Here is a 21840-nt window from a genome sequence, read left to right as displayed (position 1 = left end):
TCAGCTGGAGGTTTTATCCTTTCCTTGTTTTTTTGTGACCAAGACCTTTGATTTTTGGTCTGGGTGCATGACATAATTAGAGTAAAGAACATTTGATCAAGCATCTCCTTCTGCCAACACAGACAAGCTAATTGCCCAGTCCAGGGACTTGCCCCCAAAGTCATTCCCTCAGTGGGGATCAGGATAGTCTTCCTGAAAGTTGGTCTGCTCCTATTGACTCTTCATGATGTATTTCTTAGGAGTCTAGCTCATTCTTGACATTTAACATTATTCTAATTGGTCTTCCTCAAGTTTGTGTCTTTAACTTTCATCTTTTTTGTACTTGAAATCAATTGTCTGAGTTCATTAAAAGCTCTTTAGAAAGGTGCAATGTTCCCATAAGCACTTTCCCCGTTTCCTCATTGGCACCATCTGAAATTATATTGTCAAAACTTCATTTTGAGAGTCTCCCCTTCCTTTTCAAGCTCTTTTCTCTATCATTTCCTGACAGTAAATCTGCAAATTCTCTAAGTTTTACATGTAAAGAAATTCCTAGGATGCTTTATAAAAATCTATTGAAAGAATTTAACTTAACTACTCTAAAATCAGTTAGTAAACAGATTTGTATTTTATATACAAAGTCAGTTATTTATTATGGAATTAAATTTATGATGAACCTAGCAGCATTCTATTAGCACTACTTCCCTGCTCTACTTTTCTCCTCCCATGTTCCCTTCACCCACCCCTGCCCCATTTCCTAAAACCCTTAATTCTTTGTGCTTCTTTAACAGCCTCAAAACATTTGGAGTTTGTATTTTCTGGACCATCCTGATTAAAGAAACATCGTGTGCTTACTTGAAGATCTTAGGGATAATGAGAAATTTCAGATAAATTGAATCTTAGGCCTGCTGATTTGTGTGAGATTACCTCTTGGGTTTTTTTACCAGAATGCATTAAAAATTTGCCTTTTTTTTTTTTTTTTTAAACGACTATTGTTAATACCACTTAGTTTTCTTTAAAGGACCTATCAATGGAGAGCTCCCTATATGGGAACTCCTTCCTTTAACATCCTTTCATTACAATCCTAGAAAGTGCCTGAAACACGTAAAGGTTAACTGATTTGCTCAAGATAAAACAGTGAGTTAAGAACAAATATGTTTGAAGCTTGCCCAGCACTACCCATCACTATATTTTGCCTTTGTATAGACTTTGATTAGCAATAGTTTATTTATTTTCCCTTAATATGTCATTTTTTTTTTTTTACCAAAACAAAAGTTCTCTCTAGATGGAAACTCATTTATTCACATTATTCACCCTTCTTTGTTACCTCTCCAAAAAAGGTGTGATCTTTGGAACATCAACAGCCAGTCTCGGCTAAAAGGCCCCTGGATGGCAAGCTGGGTCAGATGTCATCCAATCACAGAAATAAGGGAAAGAATAATTTTTTCCCAAGTTGAAACAGAAGCCAGGAAAATCAGGGTGAATTGGTAGCTGAAGCCTATCTTTTCAGGCGCTCTCCCAAAACCATCTTCTGTTCTGAGTCCTCCTGGAGTCCCTATGGATTTTACTTCTGCTTTAAGGCACGGCTCACTTAATATGAGATTTGGTTCTTAGTTTACATAGAATATATCTGACTACATTTGCACAAAGTGGAATGACTCAACTATTTTCCCAAACCAGGTATAGAAATACTTGGAAGTAAAATATAATCTGCCTCATTTATGTTAAACATCCCCCATTTGTACTTGTAAAAACCCTCAGGAGCTCTGATTTACCACAAATCAGGTTGTTTCTATGTTTTAGTCTGATGAATTTTATAAATGAACCTCCACAGCCCCTCTTATTGTTTGGCACGCCTTAAATAAGCAGATTCACATGATGCCGTGGCAGGCTCAGGGGAGATTTTCCCCAAATACCTGGAGGAATGGGCAGCCAGCGGGGGGGGGGGGGGGGGGGGGGGGGGGGAGGGGGGGAGGGGATGGGGCAGCATTGGGACTTTTCCTGCTGCCAGAGTAGAGCAGGGGTGAAGGCTGAGCCTTATATTAAAAGCAGTCCCCTGATCTCTCCCCGCTTTGTGACATATTTTGAAATGATCCGCATGACATTTTTTTGGCACTTTTTTTAGTGGCAAAGATGGGCATAGCCCTGGAGTTTATAACTAGTTCATCTCCATTGTGTCGTCTTTGTGTGGTAGACAGGGCACTGGGCGCTAAATATTTATATAACTAGTTCCCACACCTGTAAAATACAGAAATGAGATTTAAATGATCTCTATAGTTTCTTCTATCCTTCAGCCCTGTGACTGTATGATAACAAAAGTTTAACTGCCCAGTGAAGGAAGTGAACTATTGGTTCACCTGTCCTTTTTGCCTATGTCAGAGTCACACTTTGCTAGTGTTCCTCCAAAATGAATGCTTCTACTTAGCAGTGAGCCACTGGAAAACCCAATCTGGACCCAGTGGTTGTTAGAAGGATGCTGCTTTCCCCACAGTAGACAGCAGGGCCTTTTGGATCAAGAGTCTGGCACAACTTGCTATCCAGAACTGGAGCTTGCAAGTATTCAGGTTTCTGCGGGCCTTTTTGCTGCTTTTTCATTGTCTTTATTTGATCTATCTTAGGCTATATGGCACATCTTATTTTAAGTTCTATTTTCTTGCATGATAAAACCCCACTTTTTGTGAAGACCGGTGATTTTATATTACCAATATAAAATCACACTTTTTTTCTAGGGAAAAAAAGTGTGCTTCTTTCTTTCCCGCCCCTTTTTCTTTTACAAAAATTTTTGCATGCTCCTCTGTATTTTATAACCTTTGGTTTATGCAGGAATATGCTGAATTTCAGTATCGGAGGAGGCATCGACAGAGGCGACGAGGAGACATGCACAGTCTGCTCAGTAATACTCCAGACCCTGAGGAGCCAAGCGAGAGCACTTTAGGTTAGTTCATTTCTAAGACTTTTTCAAATTCTTGTCCTGCTGCCGTGAGCATAACAATTGCATGGGAAAAGTAGAGGAGAATGATGATTGGGGAAAATAGATGGTTCAAAGACAGGAACAGAGGAAGTGTGTTGTTGGGAACATCTGTTTATTCCTTATATTTTTGTATAGTTTTTCTTCCAAATGAGCCATCTCCTCTATGGCCTACAAATAACCCACTGAAAAGCAAGATATTAGACCAGATCATTCAGCCAGGCATTATGTAACTCTTAGGTGCCCTACAAACATTCCCTGCCTTCATAAAACTTATATTCTAACAGGGAAAGACAGGAAATACACAGAAAATGCACATACAGTAGTCTAGTGTTTGATAAGCTTAGAGCACTCCTCCAGGTAACAAAAAGGGAGAACATTGGGCCCGGAGTCAGGGAGACCCATACTCTACTCTGACTCGGGTACTTAATGCTTTGATGTTGAACAAATCATTTAATTTCTGTTTGTCTCAGATACCAGGAAACTTGGGATGTTTTTTCTCAAGAGCATTTCGCTTTTCCAAATAGCACGTAAAGATCACTTTCAGCATTCATTTTTGTAAGATTCTGAGTTACAAATTTTTCTCCCTCCTTCCCTTCATATCCCCTTCGCAAGACAACAAACAATCTGATTATAAACACATACAATCCTTTTAAATTTATTTCCATAATTATCTTGTTGTACAAGAAAAATCAGTCTTAAAGAGAAAAAAAATCACAAGGAAAAAGCAAACAAAAAAAGGTGAAAATAATACTTCTTTCCACATTCATTCAGTCTCCATAGTTTCATTCATTCATTCATTCAGTCTCCATTCAGTCTCCATAGTTCTTTCTGGATGCAGATAATACTTTTCATCCCAAATCTATTGGAATTGTCTTGGATCACCACATTGCTGGGAAGAGCCAAGTCCATCATAGTTGATCGTTGTATAACCTTGCTATTGCTGTGTACAGTGATCTCCTGGTTCTACTTACTTCACTTAGCATTAATTAGTACATCTAAATCTCTCCAGGCCTCTCTGAAGTCATCCTGCTGACCATTTATTACAGGACAATAATATTCTATATACATTCATATACCATACCTTATTCAGCCTTTCCCCAAATGATGGGCATCCACTCAGTTTTCATTTTCTTGCCACTACGAAAAGGACTACTACAAACATTTTTGCACATGGGGTTCTTTTTCCCTTTTTATGATCTCCTTGGGATATAAAACTTGGGCTAATAATAACAGGATTCTTGGGAGAATCAGAAGGGATAATACTTTTAAAAAGCGCTTTTTATAGTGGCAAGAAACTGGAAATTGAGTAGATGCTCATCACTTGGAGAATCACTGAATAAATTATAGTATGTGAATGTTATGGAATATTATTGTTCTATAAGAAATGACTAGCAGGATGATTTCAAAGAGGCCTGGAGAGACTTAGATGAGCTGATGCTAAATGAAGGAGAACCAGGAGATCATCGTACACAGCAATCACAAGATTGTGTGATGATCAGCTGGGATGGACATGGCTCTTTTCAACAATGAGGTGATTCAAGGCAATTCCAATAGAATTGATGGAGGATGTGATGGAGAGAGAGCCATGTGTATCTAGAGAGAGGACTGTGGGAACTGAATGTGAATCAGAGCATAATATTTTCACTTTTGTTGGTGTTGGCTTGGTCTTTTTCTTTTCTTTCACTTTTTGATCTCATTTTTCTTGTGCAGAATGACAAATGAAAATATGTTTAGAAGAATTGCATATGTTTAACCTATATTGGAGTGCTTAGTGTCTATGGGAGGGGATAGGGAGAAGGGAGGGAGAAAAAGTTGGAACACAGGGTTTTGCAAAGATAAATGTTGAAAACTTTTTGCATGTATTTGGAAAAATAAAAAGCTTAAGAAAAGAAATGTTTAGCACAGTGCCTGGCACAGAGCAGATACTGTGTAAATGTTAGTCTTTAAAATCATTATCATTATCATCATCATCATTTCATTCTTCAACTAAAACTATTGAGAAAACTGGAAAGCAGTCTGGTAGAACTTAGGTATAGACTAATATGTCACAAGATATATACCAAGGTAGCCTCTAAATGGTTATATGAGTTAAATGGAGTAGCATGGAAGAAATTACCTGTCAGAGCCACAGATAGGCAAAAAGTTTGTGACTAAATAAACATGGAAGTTTACAGGAAGCAAAAATGAATGGTTTTGATGATATAAAACTAAAAAGTTTTTTCAAAAACAAAACCAGTGCAGACAAAATTAGAAGAGAAATTGCAGGAAAAAAAATCTTTGCAGCAAGTTTCTTTTATAAAGGTCACATTTCTAAGATCGAGAACTGAACAAAACTTTGCAAAGAATAATAGCCATTCCCTCGATTGAAAAGTGTTCAAAGGATATGAATAGATGTTTTTCAGAGGGGAAAAAAATCCAAGCTCAGTAGCTATGTGTGGAAAAAATACTATAAATTGTTAATAATTAGAGAAGTCCATGTTGACTTGAGCCTTTACATTTTATATTGCCTTATGCCTTTCTAATTGACAAAGTTGACACAAAAAGGAAAGTGACAAACGCTGAGCAGCAATGGTAAAATAGATACTTCAGTATACTTAGTAGAGTTGTGAACTGGTCCAGCCTTTTTAGAAAGCATTTTGGAACTATATGCTCCTAAGAAATCAAAGGAAAAGGTCTGTGTGTGTGTGTGTGTGTGTGTGTGTAAAAAGATTTATAGCACTTGTTTTTCATAGTGAGAAACTGAGGGTCTGCTCAATTGGGAAATGATTAAACAGGTTATGTGTATCTGTATTATATATAATGAAATGCCATTATGCTGTAAAAAATGAAGGGACATAGTTTTTGAAAAACCTGAGAAGACTCATGAATTACTGTACAGTGAAGTGATATTCAGAAGCAGAATAGTGTAGACAATAATAATAGTAAAAAGATAGATAACTCTGAAACTGTGGTCAATATTGTGGAACCAGTCACAATTTCAGTCAGAAGTCTTGTGGTGAAACATGCTCTCTATTTCCAGATAGAATGCTGATGGACTCACTGCAAGTTGAGGCTCTTTTTTGAGGGGTGGGAAGAGACCTTAGTTAATTTAGGAATTTGTTTTTCTTGCTTTCTCATTGGGTGGGGGAAGAGAATTTGGGGCTAAAAATCAAATTGAATTTTTAAAAAGACACAAAAGTACAAAAGATAGCACTTGAGATGAGTGGAGAAGTCAAAGTTTCCAAGAGGCAGAGTTGATTGGGGAAGAGCATTCTAGAGCAAAAACATCCAAAAGGGAGATGACATATTGTGCAAGAACCAGGGAGGAGGTTCAGTGTGGCCTGGAGAGGGGAAGAAGAAGGGACCAGCATGGGACCAAGAAGTACAGCCCTTCACGTGCAAAATAGAGTTTATATTTTTATGGTAGAGTTGAGAGGGAGCCAGCGGCAGTTGTAGATATGAGCAGATCCCCCTTTTGAACTTGTGTACAGGGGGATGGGAGTGGGAAGAAGCTCAAGGCAAAGAGACCAAGGAGGAGGGGAGGGAGCCTTTGCGGGCCCAATGAAGTTCTTCTGTATAGATGGAGAGGCGCTATCTGAGGGGTTGTGGAGTTAGAGGATCTCGGCTTACGTTGAGGTCCCAAACCTGAGTGACGAGATGAAGGGTGGCATTCTACAATGGAACTCTGGGGAAAGACTGGGAGGGAAGCTTTCGAGATTGTTTTGAAGTGCTGATGTTCTACAACCATCTCAGAAAGTTCTACCTGATGTCCAATTACCTTTGTTACAAACTCTTTGGCCAGATACACCAGAAGGGGGCAGCAGCAGCAGAAGACATGGCGCCTCCCTGGTGAGCTCAGCCTCCCTCAGCGTGCTGCACAGCTCTTCAGTACACGACTACACCCCCGCCAGCCGCTCGGAGAACCAGGACTCTCTGCAGGTACCTCCGGCCCGCCCTTCTTAGATCTTGTTTGTAAGAGAGTTGTAGGACCAAGGATCTGGGGAAAGATCTAGTTTTTCCTGAGTTTTTTACAGTTGTCTTTTGTAGGTTTTCTGGGGGGTTTCCAAAGTGAACAAGGATAAAATTGTGATGGGATCGGAGAGCACTAATTTAGTGTGTGTGTGTGTACACACATAAATAATTTTGTTTGTTTTCAAGGCACTGAGCTCCTTGGATGAAGATGATCCAAATATACTGCTTGCTATCCAGTTGTCTTTGCAAGAGTCTGGGCTTTCCATCGATGAGGAAACTAGAGACTTCCTGCATAACGAGGCCTCATTAGGAGCTATAGGAACTTCACTCCCCACAAGGCTGGATGCCATCCCCAAGAACATAGATAACCCTAGGGCTGCTTTAAGCAGTTCAGAGCTTTTGGAACTTGGGGAAAGTGTCATGAGACTGGGCACAGAAAGTGATCCCCATTCTGCTGACGGCCTTAGTCCCCACCCTCTCGATGACGCAAGAAGTGAATTCTATCCAATCTCCAGCGACCCCGACTCAGCCAACCAGGACTCCAGCCTGAATGAAAATCTCCTTGGCAATATCATGGCTTGGTTTCATGACATGAACCCCCAGACTATTGCCCTGATTCCTTCTGCGATGCCAGAAACCAGTGAGGATTCCCAGCTGCCACGGGTGGAGGGCGATTCAGGACAAGCCTGCATGAGAGGTGCCGGGCAAGACCTGCCGGCAGAGTGTGGCCTTTTTGAGGATGCCGTCGTAAGTGATGTTCGAGGGTCCCGAGCAGAAGAAAATGATTCTGAAGAAACGAGAGAAGCAGGACCTACATCTGGCCCAGGTGCTAGTGAAGCAACCAACAGCATGGATCCTGCGGAAGATGGTTCAAGTCAAACTGGTCAAACCTCAGAAGAATGGACCGAACAAGTGCATTTGGTATGAACTCCATGTGTTACCTTGGGAACCCAAATAGACAGCAATTACCAATGGGGATACTGTGTGCTGTGCTTATTATGGAGATTTATCCACACGATTCCAACCCTGTTGTAAACCACTGACAAGATTGAATAACTTGGTGTGTGTTCCATCCAATGGGCATTCCCTTTTCAATTTGAACCTTTCAAGGAGTTTCCTTTGCATTTCATTGGGTAGCATTTTTCCTTTTTCTCTGACAGAAAAAAAGGAATAAATAGGCTGTGTTCCACATTCCCAAGAAAATGCAGGCTCTGTTTAGCCATAGGTTGGCAAAACTTAAATTTGAAAGTATAAATTAAAGGCTTACTCTCTTGAATCTTTTGGTGTTTTTTCCTAAGAAATAGTTTTTCTCCATTTTAGAATTTCTCTTTTGACAAACCTAATAATGTCTAGCTTTCATTTTCTAGTTTTTGTGTTTTATTGTAACATTTTTGCATTTTCATTTTTTTATTTTAAACCAGCAGCGGAAATTGAGAATATCTGCAGCTTCTCTTTAACGCTGCATCTCCAACAATGTCATATGTTTTATTTTCACATAAATCAAAGATTTTTTCATGTCTATTTACAGTCCAAATGTGCCAAACTATGACTAGCTGGCTATCTAACCAGAGAGACGAGTGTTCAGTGGCCTTTAAGGCACCAAAGCAATCTCATGATTCTTTGGAGTACAAGGTGCCAGAGTGGCAACGGTGATATTTTGAAATTCAGTAGGCTTTTATTGCCATGGAGACTGCATTTAAATAAATGTAGCCTGTAGCTTAAGTTAACTAAACCTAATGCTGCTGTTAAAAACAGTTTATTTTAATATTAAAATACAGTTGATTTAGCAACAGCGGTGCTGTATTTTAAGAGACACTTTAATGGAAGTGCAATCATAGTTCTTTGTTTTCACAATTTTACAATGCATTCTACTTACTAATGGGTGCAATTACTTTTAATGGTAAATATTTTATAAAATAGAGGGAAAATGGAATTTTCATGAATTATAGTAACTCCCACAATTATTTAAGGAAAAAAAAGTCAATAAGACATCCTGCGCAACATGTTACTGTGCCTTTGCCTAACCTAAGTGGATAGTTGCCAGTTAAATAAGTGAGTAATTCAAATTTCAGTGTGTGTTCTGAAGTAACTATGCTATGAATTGCAATGACCTCCATAAAACCACCCATGGCCTTGCCTTTACAGTAAATATAACAACTAAATGTTCATTCAGTGTGTTTGCCTAAAGAGCAAACACTGGAGATGTATTTGTTTAATTGCACAATACTCATTTGCTGTGTGATTACTGTTTAGTGTTTAAAAAAAGAAAAAAGACTTCCTAGTTATCAATGTCTTACTGTGAAGAAAATACTGGTCTTAGTGGTAAATAAGATACAATGGTACAGTATGTAATTACAACTAAAGTATATTGTTGGAATGGCTGTTTTACTTACATATAATCAAAACTAGCATAACATATGCAAAATAGATGGGCAGCACTTCGTTTTATGTTTTGCTAGATTATTACCAGAGGCCACTAGACATCAGATTTTCACTATAGAATATATATATATATATATATATATATATATACAGGCAAGTTCCAGACTGGATAAAAGACTGCATAAATATTGACGAGTACTAAATATGTAACAATTAAGGTTTTTTGATTGTTGTTTCACTATATATACATACCCTGCTTTTGAAATCTTTCCCCAAGCTCCTGTGGGTAGGATATTCTATTAGCTATTAAAACATTCCTCAGATTTAAAGGAATTTCCTAGCATTGACTCTTTTGGGACTATTACTTTGACACAGAAATGACAAATCCACTCTAACACTAGTTCTCTTATTAAAATATCGGTGTTCATCCTTTTAAAATTATTTTTGAGAAAAAGATTCATTTTGTCTACAGCATAATAATAGTTGATAATATTGATGTTCCTATTAAAGTTATTTTGGGAAAATATCAGTTTTATCTCTGATGAAATACCATAAGATAATCTGAAATAGTCCATGGAAGGATTTTTACAGATTTATTTTAAACTGACATTAGATACCAATAATTTCTTTGAGTTGTAATTTCTTACTTAGAAAGTCACAGAGATCCTCTGTGTCCCACTGAAATGTCTGGCAAAGCTGCAGGAAGCCTGAGTCGGAGGCTCTCTGTGATGTGAGAGCACGCGACATCCCGAGTCCTGCTTGGCTCGTGGCTGGCACGGTGTAGCTGCCTTCTAGGCTGCGCTCCGTCCTCAGCACGAAAACTCTCACCCAATTTGTATTTTTCTTGGTACACGTTTTAAAAACGCCACAGTCATTGACTTAATGATTCAGAAACAAGTTTGGCAAAGCCTATTTTGTAAACAAGTTAATTTTATAATGTAAAAATTACTCTAACCTTGAATTGTTCTTTGCACTTTCATAGTCTATACTTGATACATTCCCACTTTATATACAGTAGGATTCTACCAACATGTAGATGTTTGGCCAAATGAATGCTGTTAATAATATGTAAAATTCTTTGATTAAACATTTATTACTTAAACTACTTCCATTTGTCTCATTACGTTTTGGACCAATTCATGAGGCTGATATCATGCATCTGAAGTGTCTTCCAGCATGATGGGATTAATTTGGTTTCTATTTATGAACCAATTAGCATTTTTTTTATTCTCCACTGTGTGGCCTATGGAGTCTTTTTAAAAAAAAAAAAAAAAACCACAAAAAAACAAAAACAATAACAAATAATCCTTCCAACAAATACCCAACCTCATGATCTGGGGGACAGTTTGTGAAAGCGATGTGACTCTGCAGTAACCTAGCTGCCCACATTCTAGTCTCAGGAGAAATTATTGATGATTTTTCACTTTTCAAACTCTGTGTACTCATGTAGGTCTCTAGCATATGAAATGAAAATTCTTTTTATCAGCATATTAATTGGCACTTAAAAAGCCATTCTCCTAGGGCAAGTAAAAACAATTTATGTTGGATGAATAGTGTCTGCTTATTCATCCAGTTTACTAATAGCTTCACTTTATGGGAGGGTCCTCTGATTTTTTTTTTAATTGTGCAGACTTTTTAATTGTCTTTTTTTTGTATTTATTTACAAGATTGTATTAAATTATAGAAGAGTTAGTTATAAATCATTAATAGGTGCTTTTAAAACCTGTTTTTATGAGAAATGCAAATACTCATTTTTTGAATTGTATTAATTATGCCTTTCAGTGTGAGAAGCTGGAGCTTAACTGCTGGTATCCATATATTTACATGTTTGTTACTTATTGTAGCCATTCACCTAATCAGTTTCAGTTTGTTCAGTCCTAAAAATATTTTAAAAGTACTGTTACCAGTGAAAACCTGAGATTTAATGAAGTTGGATATTCTGTAAAAAAATTAAATATGATTTCTAAGGATTAAAATCTAAATATCAAATGTTAGTATCAAGTTTCATTTTTTTTTTTTTTAGGCTGAAATGCAGAAACTCTAAGAAAACTCCACTGAATTATGCCGAGTAGTTAACAACTCGCTTAGGGTAGATCCTGTATTCTTATCAACATGGTATATATTTCTTATTAATAAATCCTAATAAACATTTTACCAAAGTAAGAGATGTGCTGTCTACAACATAGGTAGGTCATGCTGGTTTTATGCAGAAACCTTGTATTCATTAGTCACTCACATCTTGGGAAGAACTGAACATAAAAGAGGCAGGCCCTTCCTTTCCTATATCCTTTCATTCCCTATAAAGTTGATAGAGTAGCCAAGTTAGATAGCTGACATTGTGTCACTCTTCAGATTGGGAATCGGTAGTATATGCAATCTGTAGTGTTCCATCCATCTGGCATAAAGCATCTATCCTGTGCCTTAAAGTGTAAGGTGAAGAATCTTTGGAGCTGGAAGGACCCTCAGAGATTGTTTAGTTGAAGCCCAGAAAAGTTCACCATAAGTACCAAGGGTGAAATTTGAACTTGTATTTGGGCTCTAAATCCGAAGTTGCCCATGTACACATAACAATCAGTAAATAAAAATGTTGAATGTCAGGACATTTGAATCGCCAATTAATGGATAGTTTTATATATATATATATTGACTAGAAGTAATCATCATTAAGTCCCTTTGGAATCTCTTTTTTAAAAGATTTAATTATCTCTTCTGTCTTCAATTAAATTCTTTTTTAAATTTTATGTTATATATTTTGTATTATGTACACAGACATCATTATGAGACTATCTTATTTCACTGGCTAATTTTGTTGGATTATTTATGTTTCTAGCCCGTGAAAATGTGGAATTATAAGCTTTCTACACTTAAATATATTTCTAGAATCTGAGTGAGTTTTAGCTGTAAACTCTTTCTGAAAATGGTTTGTTTGCTAGGTTAAAATTCAGAGCTTATGCTATTAAAATACCATAGAAATGTGAGAAAGAATGCGCGTACATGTATGTGTGCGAGCACACACATACACAACACACACCCATCCATATATGTTTTAATATTTGCCAAATTTTAGATCTATATTAGATTGGAGCCAGCTAGGTAGTGCAGCGGATAGAGTATTGCATCTGAAGTCAGAAGACATGAATTTATATTTTGGTATCTGCATCTCAGTACGTTGATGTCCTTTGGAAACATAATATTTTATGCATTTAAATCTTACTCTGAGAAGAGATCCTTGGGCTCAAGAGGCCCATAAAAAAAAAAAAAAAAGATTAAGAGCTCCTGCTTTAGACCATTCCAGAACTACAGTATTTCAGACCTCAGTGAAGAAAATATGTTATTGTTATTTGAAGGGTTCACTAAGGAAGGGGACTTGGTTAATTCAAAAGGTTGATGTATTTGACTTTGGATACATCAATATTAGTATATGAACCTGGGAATCTGCCTACAACAAAACTCAAGACCATCCTCCCTTAAAGACCCTATTACAGAGGAGTTGAAAAATTTTCTTCGTTTCCTGCCTTTCCTTTTAGATTAGTTACTCCCTAAACTTCATCTCATGTTGAAAAGAACATGCTTGGGCCACTGGCCCTGTGTGCAGAGTAGAAATGCTGAGAAATCTATGAAAAGCAAGTGATTTTTAGACTAAATTGTTATAAATGATAGCAAGATTTGCTATATGAACAGATTGCCATGGGATAATAGGAAATTGCATTTTTATAAAATAAGAAATTGTCACACTTTGTAACATTTGGCAAAATTTCTATAATTCTCACCGTGCTAATCCTGCAGTTACCAAAATGGACTCTTAAAGGCTGTTTCTGCATCTAGTTCAATCACACTGGTTTCAGTCACCATTCTTCCCCTCCCCACCCCAAGCCCCTTTGAAACTAATCTTGTCAACTTACATCATTTCTCCCAGCTCTGTGAATTCACTTGGGCAAAAATCATTGTAAATATTTTGAATGTTACTTCATTCTACATTAATTTTCTTCCAAATAGCTATCATTGTCATTTTAATATCATTTTCCTTATATTAGAATTTTAATTTTATCCATTTCAAAGTAGCCCATAGTATTGTTGATTTTCAAAATCAAATGCTATAAAATTGATCAAGTCTACTTAAAAAAGGGAGAAACCATTCTGTATTAAGGGCTGAACATGATAATCATGTGGTTTTCAGTCATATCCAGATGAACCAAGTCTTTTTTTTTTTTTCCTTTTTTCCTTTTGGTAGCTTGACTTTTGATTGCAAATGCTTTGGGGAAGTAATCCTGACATTCTCAATCTCAAGAACCAAGTCTGTAAATCATACTGCCCCTTGAGAAATGTCCTGGTTTTTGGTCTGTGGAGTTCCTGTTTAATCTTCCAAGGTGGTACTCAAATATGTACCATCACAATTCGGTGTACTGAAGGCTACATAGAAAATACCATAATAAGACTAGATTCCCTTTATTTGGTTCTGTCTGGATCCCAGATAAAAATTTGTTTTGTGCAATTACTTGAGTTGCCCGTGATATCCTGAGACTAAATTATCCACCTTCACCAAAGCCAAAACCTAATAAAAGTCACTTCTATTGGCTTTTGGTGTGTATGGGCTTCCTTCAGGGAACTCGGAGCCCAGTCTCTAAGTATTCTCATGGCAAGGCAAATGAATCTATTATTCTTCCTTTGTTTATTTCCCAACACTTTAAATAATGACCACTCTGTACCTTTGTATGAGCTCAATCTCATCCACTGTCTACTTTGCCTTTGACACTCCTAATTTGCCAACTCCCTCTGACATGAAGTCTCACTGAGGTGTTTTTCCCCCTCAATATCTTCACACATTTTCTTCTCCTCTAGCCAAAGAGAGCATCACCATCCCTTTTAACCCAACATCTTTCCCTACTTCCAACTTCTCCAACTTTCTGCACTTATTCCCTTTTTGTTATATTTAATCTCTTCTTCACTGATGTTTTCCCTCACACCTCCAAAAGTGTCCAGTTCTCCCTGTCTTCCAATATATCTACAGCTTCTGCTTAATGAGGCTTTTCTTTCCCCTACATTTTTCTAAATGGTAGACTGAATAGATCATTGGATTGACTTAAGACTTGGGAAGATGGTTTCAAATCCTTCCTCAAACACTTACAACATAGGTGACCCTGGGGAGGCTACTTAACCTCTTAGCTCAGATTCCTCATCTGTAAAATTAAGGCTTCAAGTTTGATGGTCTGTAGGTTCTCTTCTACCTTTAAATATATAGTCTTGTGGTTAGAAATCTTGGAGAAGGAATTTCTTATAATACAATAATATTCCATTACATTCATATACCATAACTCAGTCATTCCCTAATTGATGGACATCCACTCAATTTCTAATTCCTTGCCATTACAAAAAGAACTGCTACAGACTTTAAAAAAAAAAAAAAACACATGGGTCCTTTTATAATCAAAGACTATGCAAAGTTTGGGGTATTATTCCAAATAACTTTCCAGAATTTTGCCAAATACTCTAAAAGGATGGATTGGGCATTACAGGTCATGTTCAACCCCTTATTACTAGTAAATGTCTAAGTAGACTGGAATAGATTGGGTTAAAAATCACAAACAAGCATCCTACCAAAGAGCAATTGAGAGAGAGAAGTACCAGGGTATCCAGAAAAAAGTTATAGCCTGAGACCCTCAAATGTTTGGTCCTAAAGACCAATCAGTCCTTTATCATTCACAGTAAGGAAAGCTGGAATTAAAAAAAAAAAAAAAGCTGGTTCAGCAATTGACAAGATTACTTTTTTAAAACATGAAAACCAGAGCAAAAACTCATCTAGTCTCACCTACATTCTTATGTGTTAAAAAAAAAAAATCTATAGAGTAGCAAAAATTCATTAAAAGGATAAAATTTCTATTGTGTTTCATGGAAATCATTTCACACTTGGTCATCAAGGGTAATGAATGGATCTGCTTTGTCTAAGATGCTTAGTGATGAAAGCGTTTGTCAAGGATTCCCTGCTTAACTTAGCAACAAATGACACAGATTTCTCAAGTAGATCACTCTCTACCACTTGGGATGTTAGCCAAAGGACCAGAAGAATTCACTTGAGCTGGTTTCTTATACCAGCTGGACCAAATCAGTCATTTTCTTAAGCCAACCTCTCTAAATGTCCCAGTCCAGTGAAGAAAAGAGAAAGAATGAATGGAGGTTTATGAAATGATGTTTATTATTTAGAAATTCTTTACAGTTATTGTCAGATAAAGCCTGGATCCCACAAAGTAAGCCCACAGAAACCAACGTACATCTGATCTGTATATAGGGAAACAATCACCCAAAAGAATTAAAAAAAAAATGTCTTCCAAGTAGAACCTTTATAAAAAAAAAAAAAAAAACAACAAAAACTTCCAAGTTTGGAAAATCTAATAACCAGGATCATGGTGAAACAAGGTATAACATTTTCTGTTCAAAACAAAACAAGTATATGTAGAGTTAAGATGGAGTTAATATTTATGGTTTAACAAAATAATTCTAAAGAAATATTTCCCCAAGAATATTGTGTTACCTGACAGGGAAACAAAATTGCTACTTTCTGTTCAACATTGGGTCTTTTTTTCTTCATGTGCAAAAGTCTAAAATATTTAAAACTTTTTCAAAGAGGGCAGGAAAAAAGGTTCCAGAGGTGCCATTTGGAATGCCGGGAACCAGCAGCCACTTCATCCCCAACAGGGATGTCCGAACCCCCCCCTTTACTATGGAGGACTGGGCTGTTAGCCATCTGGGGAAGTTAACTGCAGAATAAAAATGAAAATATTGGTAATGTCCGGATAGAGATTCAGGGCAGCAAAGAGAGATTCTTCAGAATGACAGTATAAGCTGTGTGTCCAATGCTAGCTACTTACATGAAAAGGAAAAGAAGTCATCCACATGTTTTTGCCTTTTAAATATTTACATCATTCTTAACCCAAGAAGTAGTTTTTATATAATGTCCTTGAGCTAGGGTGCGGGTGCTATAACACTTTCAAAGAATTAAATGGCACAATGGCTATATCAAGTGCTAGATGAAGTTACGAAGACCCAAGTTCAAATCTGCCTTAGATACTTGACTGTGACCCTGGACAAACTACTTACCCTCTCTCAGCCTGGTTTCCTCATCTGTAAAATGGGGATAACAGTACCTAATTCATCAAGTTACAAGGACCAAATGAAGACATGCAAACTTCCTGGCTGTGGGACCCCACTTGACCACTTAATCCCAGTTTGTTGGAATCTTTACAAAGTGCTAACTCATTAGAGTTGATAGATTATTGATCTGATCTTACAAGAAGATGTTTTGGGCCAGAACCTGAAATAAGCAGACCCTCTTCCCCAAGCACTTAACCTATCTATCCATTTGCCTTATTTTTCTCAACTGTAAAATGGAGTTAATAATAGCCCCCATCTCTCAGGGTTGCTACGGGGATCAAATGAGAACAGATGTATGAAATAGTTAGCACAAGGTCTGACACACAGTAGGTTGTTTCCTTCCTTCCTGGCACAAGAGAGGTAAAAGTCCTACCATCTGTATGACTGCCCATGACTGCAATGTATTCAGGTGCCCCCTCCTCCATGCAGTCTTTCTCACTTCCCAGATGAAAGCGATTTTCCCCATCTCAGATTTTTCTTTAGCATTTAAATTTCTCCTCTACCAGTCTCCTTCTGTTTTGTATTCATTTGTGTTTGTTACATGAATCAAACACTTATTAAGTGCCTGCTTTGTTCCAGGGGTCTAACAAAAAAAAAAAAATAGGGATACATATGAGGTTCTTCCCTAGAGTTAAATAAAATATTCAACTTCTCAAGTAGGAGAGAGAGAAGGCAGGGCCACAGGCCGGGGAGAAGTCTGGAGGTGCCAGCCAAAGAAGGCGGTGCTGTCCTGGAGGTATTTAGCTCAGAGTGGTGAGTGTTTGGCCACATGCTTCGCCCTGGTCCTGCCACATTTGGACCTCAGGATCTTCTCCCACATTGATTTCTGACTAATTAGAAGAAGCTGTTCTCTCTCTTACTTCTTACCTAGGTTTAATCCCTGATTGGGTATTGCCTCAAACTGAGACCCTAGTTAAAAACCTGAGCTTAAAAAGGCCCAGGTCTCCCACTGCAGCCAGGGCCATCTTCAGTCATTCTGACCATATCTGGCCACTGGGCCTAGATGGTCCCAGAGGAGAAAGGAAGAGCAAGTGATCTTGCTCAGCCCTCCCTCCCTTAAATCCAATTCACTTGCATGTCATGAACCTCACTGGGAACAAAGGACAAATGTCACATGGACTGACTTCTTTTCAGTTCTAGATATCACATTTTAGGAAGAACAAAGAGTATATCCCAACGAGACCGATCAAGATCATGAATGGAATAACCATGGTCTGGTGAGGAGCTGGAAATATTGAGTCTGGAGCCTTCACCCATCTTCAGGGCTGCCATGGAAGCTTCATTCTTTTAGCCCCCAAGGACAAAAAGTTGGAGTGAGAAGTGCTGTAGTTTTAGGCTCAACAGGAAGAAATTTTTCCTAACAAAGAGAGCTCCCCAAAGTACTTGGGGCTCCCTTGGGGGATGAATGCTCCCTCGCCATTAGAGGTCCTGTGAATCATCACTTGTCAGCATGCTGGGATCAGGGAGTGGCCTCAGAGGCAGTACCCACTCAGGGATTCCATGATGGTTCGAGGGGGAAATTTGTTTGCAAAAGTGCCCCAAAGACTTCTCTCATCTATAAGGTAGTCACAGAATCCGTGCTCTTTACAACACATCATAACCAGGCTGCAGGTGTATAGGACTATCAGGGTTAGTAATAAAGTGACATTGAGTTATCCAGAAAATGAAAATTGATTAAGTGTGAATATAGATAGGCCACAATTATTTCAAATCACTAAAACGCGGCGGGGCAGACTAAAACGCAACTGCGATGTCTTTTCCCACTTTTTCTTCTTCAAATTAACTCTCGCTCATAAACCACATTTGAGATGATCCTCAGTGGGCCTCTCCAACCTTGTCCAATTGGCACAAGGCTTAGAGTGGAGCAGAGCACACCCAGGAGGAAGGATGCCCTTTTAAGTGAAAACATCCCTGCTTCGGCCCCACCACACCTCACACCAAAGAGGTCTGCTTCCTTACCCTTCAAAGCGGTCCTCTCAAACAGATCCTTCTCCTGCCTACTGATTACTGGGAAAATCTTTCACCAGAGGATGCAGGGATCTGCCTCTGTGACATGGAGCATCCCACAGAGGTCACATAATGGGGGGGGAAGGAGGAGGGTGTGTTTCAGCCTTCAGTCTGACAGCTTTGCCATCAGACCTTGGGCCAGGATGCTTCTGACAAAGCCTCTGAAACAGAAAAACCTCTGGCTGTCATTCCCCAAGAGGCCCCTGAAGAGCCCAAACAAAACAGGTCCTTATCAAACGCCTTTTGCTAAAGACAAGTGAACATAAAATACTAAATATAATAGAGTCTAGTGAATGTCATCAAGGGCCTCGTCGCTACTGAAAACAAACATTAAAGGGCACAAACCCATTGACTCCACGGGAAGAGATTTCTTCCAAATCTTGCTTCCACTGAGGTCGGCTAGCAGACATTTGCAGGATAGGCCTTTTGCTTCTAATTGTGATGGGAAAGGCATCCGAGACAATACAGAGCAAGCAGGGACACTTAAAAATAAAATTAAAGATACTTTTGTTATGGTTATTTTGCCCTGGCAAGCACCAATTAACAGGAATATAGACAAAGCATGACAAAAAGGGACTGTGATAACTCTGAAAATCCACCACAAGCAGTCACTATAAGTAGGGACGTTTCAGCAGCCGAGCCAGGAAGATTCCTGGCTTGGAAGGTTTTAGAGGCCATCCTGTCCACTCGATGGCCCTGGGCTCTCAGCCTGTCAGGCAAGAGGCCCACGGAGGCCAAGTGACCCCTAAGGTCACCGAGGCAGGACTTGAACCCAGGTTGACATCAAATCCAGCTCTCTTTCTAAGACAGCATCCTGCTTCTAACTGGTTTGTCCATCACCTTCATCACTGGAAGAAGATTGGAGGACGGAGGGAGGAGAAGTAGCAGCTTCTGGGGAGGGATCCAGCTGGGGCTCCTAGAAACCCTCCTCTTGAAGGTGAAGGGTGAATAGCCCAGAGCTCTTCAGCACTAACTGGATTTCAGCCTCTTCTTTATTTGTTTGTTTGTTTCTTTCTTTTTTTATTATCATAGCTTTTTATTTAGGAGTTATATGCATGGGCATTTTTTCAGCATTGACATTTGCAAAACCTTTTGTTCCAATTTTTTCCTCCTTTCTCCCCTCCTCCCCACCATGGCAGGTAGACCAATACATGTTAAATATGTTAAAGGATAAATTAAATATGATATAAGTATACATGTCCAAACAGTTAAAATAGAGGGATTGGGAATTCAATGTAATGGTTCTTAGTCATTTCCCAGAGTTCTTTCACTGGGTGTAGCTGGTTTAGTTCATTACTGCTCCATTGGAACTGATTTGGTTCATCTCATTGCTGGAGATGGCCATGTCCATCAGAATTGATCATCATATAGTATCGTTGTTGAAGTGTACAGCGATCTCCTGGTTCTGCTCATTTCACTCAGCATCAGTTCACATAAGTCTCTCCAGGCCTTTCTGAAATCCTCCTGTTGGTCATTTCTTATAGAACAATAATATTCCATAATATTCATATAACACAATTTATTCAGCCTTTCTCCAATTGACGGGCATCCACTCAGTTTCCAGTTTCTTGGCAGCCTCTTCTTTAAAAGGTAATCATTGTGCACTGAGAGAGATCCGGGGATCACAATGGCCAGCAAGCTAAATGCGATGCCCGTGGAATGCTGCACTGACAAATTAAGCCTGATCCAGCAGTCTCACACACACACACACACACACACACACACACACACACACACACACACAATGTTAACGACTTACCGTTAGGTGGACGTGGGTTTTGATTTATTTTCTTAGTGTCCAGGGACAGATTCGACTGTTGTATCCACTCCCTCAGCCCGTCCCCCTCAGGAGGGAACAGAGTTCCTGCCCTATGTCTCTCTAGGGATCACATTCTAAACAGCTGGATTAAAGTCCCCCTTCCCTCTCCCCCAATGTGTGATGTAGTGGAAGAACTGGTCAGGGCTGGTCAGCCTTCTCCCTCTCTGACCAGCAGTTCCCTTGCTGGGGGGAGATGGGAGACTCTGGATCTCTGCTCTCTAAGAGGTGGAATGGGTCAGTCCCAGCCAGTCAGTCCTTGTGAGCGGGGTCCAGTGTCCTCACTCCAGCCTCCGTGCTGCCTCCCCCTTTGCTCTTCACTATGTGTGTTGGGGCGGGGGGGAAGGGGGAGATGCATGGCCACTGAGAGAAAGAGTAGATGGTGAGAGTAGCTGGAGCTGGGCCCATCATTTGCAATCCCTCTATTTTAACTGTTTGGATGTATATACTTATATCATATTTAATTTATTCTTTAACATATTTAACATGTATTGGTCTACCTGCCATGGCGGGGAGGAGGGGAGAAAGGAGGGAAAAATCTCAATGGGCCTTCCCTGGGCCTGGCAAAGGCTCTGGTCTCCCCACCCAAAGCACACCCTCCCCCCCCACCTCATCCATCCACCACTCTAGCGGCCAAAGTGACTTTTCTCTAGGGCTTCTCAATCATGTCATCTCCTCTTTGAGCCTCAGTTTCCTCATCTGTAAATTGGAAACACCAGTACCATCATTCCCAAACTCACAGAATGATTGTGAAGAAAATGCTCTTCACATTTTCCTGGGACTACATTATGATTATTCCTTGTTATTTCTTTCTGTATATATTTATGCCAGTTTAAAAACAAGCAAATTAGTCCCTACCACTGCCACTGGTTTAAGGTATTACAATGGTTAGAGCAGGGCCTGGAGTCAGAAAAGTGCAAGCTCAAATCTAGCCCCAGACCTTCTGAAAGTCATCCCGTCCCATTTGCCTCAACTTCCTCATATGTAAAATGGGAAAAATAATAGCAACTCTTCCCTCCTAGAATTGTTGAGAATGAGATATTTGTAAAGTTTAGATGTTGGCTCCCTTCTTTGGGCCCTGCCCGGCCACAAGAAAACTAACATCCGTTCTTGGGCGGAGCCTCATGTTGCTGTGGGCACAGGCCACTCACCAGAAGGGGCACTTTCCTGGGCACTACAGGTGGGCTCCCTACATGAGCAGCCAAACCCGGCTCTCTCTTCCCATGACTCATAGTCTGCCTGGGGGGGCCTCTCCCGCCCAGCTTAAATAATCAATGCAATCCAATCGCCTATTTCTTTTATAAAAGCTTGTGAAAAGGGAGGCAGCTGGATGGCACAGTGGATGGAGCACCCGCCCTGAAGTCAGGAGGACCTGAGTTCAAATCTTATCTCAGATATTTAACCCTACCAAGCTGTGTGACCCTGGGCAAGTCACTTAACCCCAATTGCCTCAGGAAGAAGGAAAGAAGGAAGTGGTAGGATAGTAGTACAGTATGTACTGCAGCTCCAACGTCTGCCGACCTTTAGGAGACTGGTTGTTGAGCCCCTTAGCATCCCTTTCTTGCCTCAGTCTGTATCATTTCATCAT

General features: G+C 39.2%; 1 protein-coding gene across 6 annotated transcripts in view; it reads left to right on the top strand.

The window, feature by feature from the left end:
* Window positions 1-11446, top strand: part of ANKIB1 (ankyrin repeat and IBR domain containing 1) — a 154259-nt gene extending 142813 nt beyond the window's left edge. For 5 of the 6 annotated variants that reach the window (XM_052001111.1, XM_052001110.1, XM_052001112.1 and 2 more), the window contains 4 exons: window positions 2803-2914; window positions 6732-6868; window positions 7088-7822; window positions 11307-11446. In XM_052001111.1, coding sequence (XP_051857071.1) covers window positions 2803-2914; window positions 6732-6868; window positions 7088-7822; window positions 11307-11327 — 1005 coding nt within the window. In that variant the 3' untranslated portion in view covers window positions 11328-11446. The remainder of the gene's footprint in view (window positions 1-2802; window positions 2915-6731; window positions 6869-7087; window positions 7823-11306) is intronic. The other variant, XM_052001114.1, reaches the window with a different exon arrangement.
* Window positions 11447-21840: the final 10394 nt, after the last annotated feature.

The sequence above is a fragment of the Antechinus flavipes genome, chromosome 5 (genome assembly GCF_016432865.1).
Source record: "Antechinus flavipes isolate AdamAnt ecotype Samford, QLD, Australia chromosome 5, AdamAnt_v2, whole genome shotgun sequence".
In the NCBI taxonomy this organism is placed as follows: domain Eukaryota; kingdom Metazoa; phylum Chordata; class Mammalia; order Dasyuromorphia; family Dasyuridae; genus Antechinus; species Antechinus flavipes.
The sequence above is the reverse complement of the archived record's forward strand: the minus strand, read 5'-3'. Positions and strand labels throughout refer to the sequence as shown.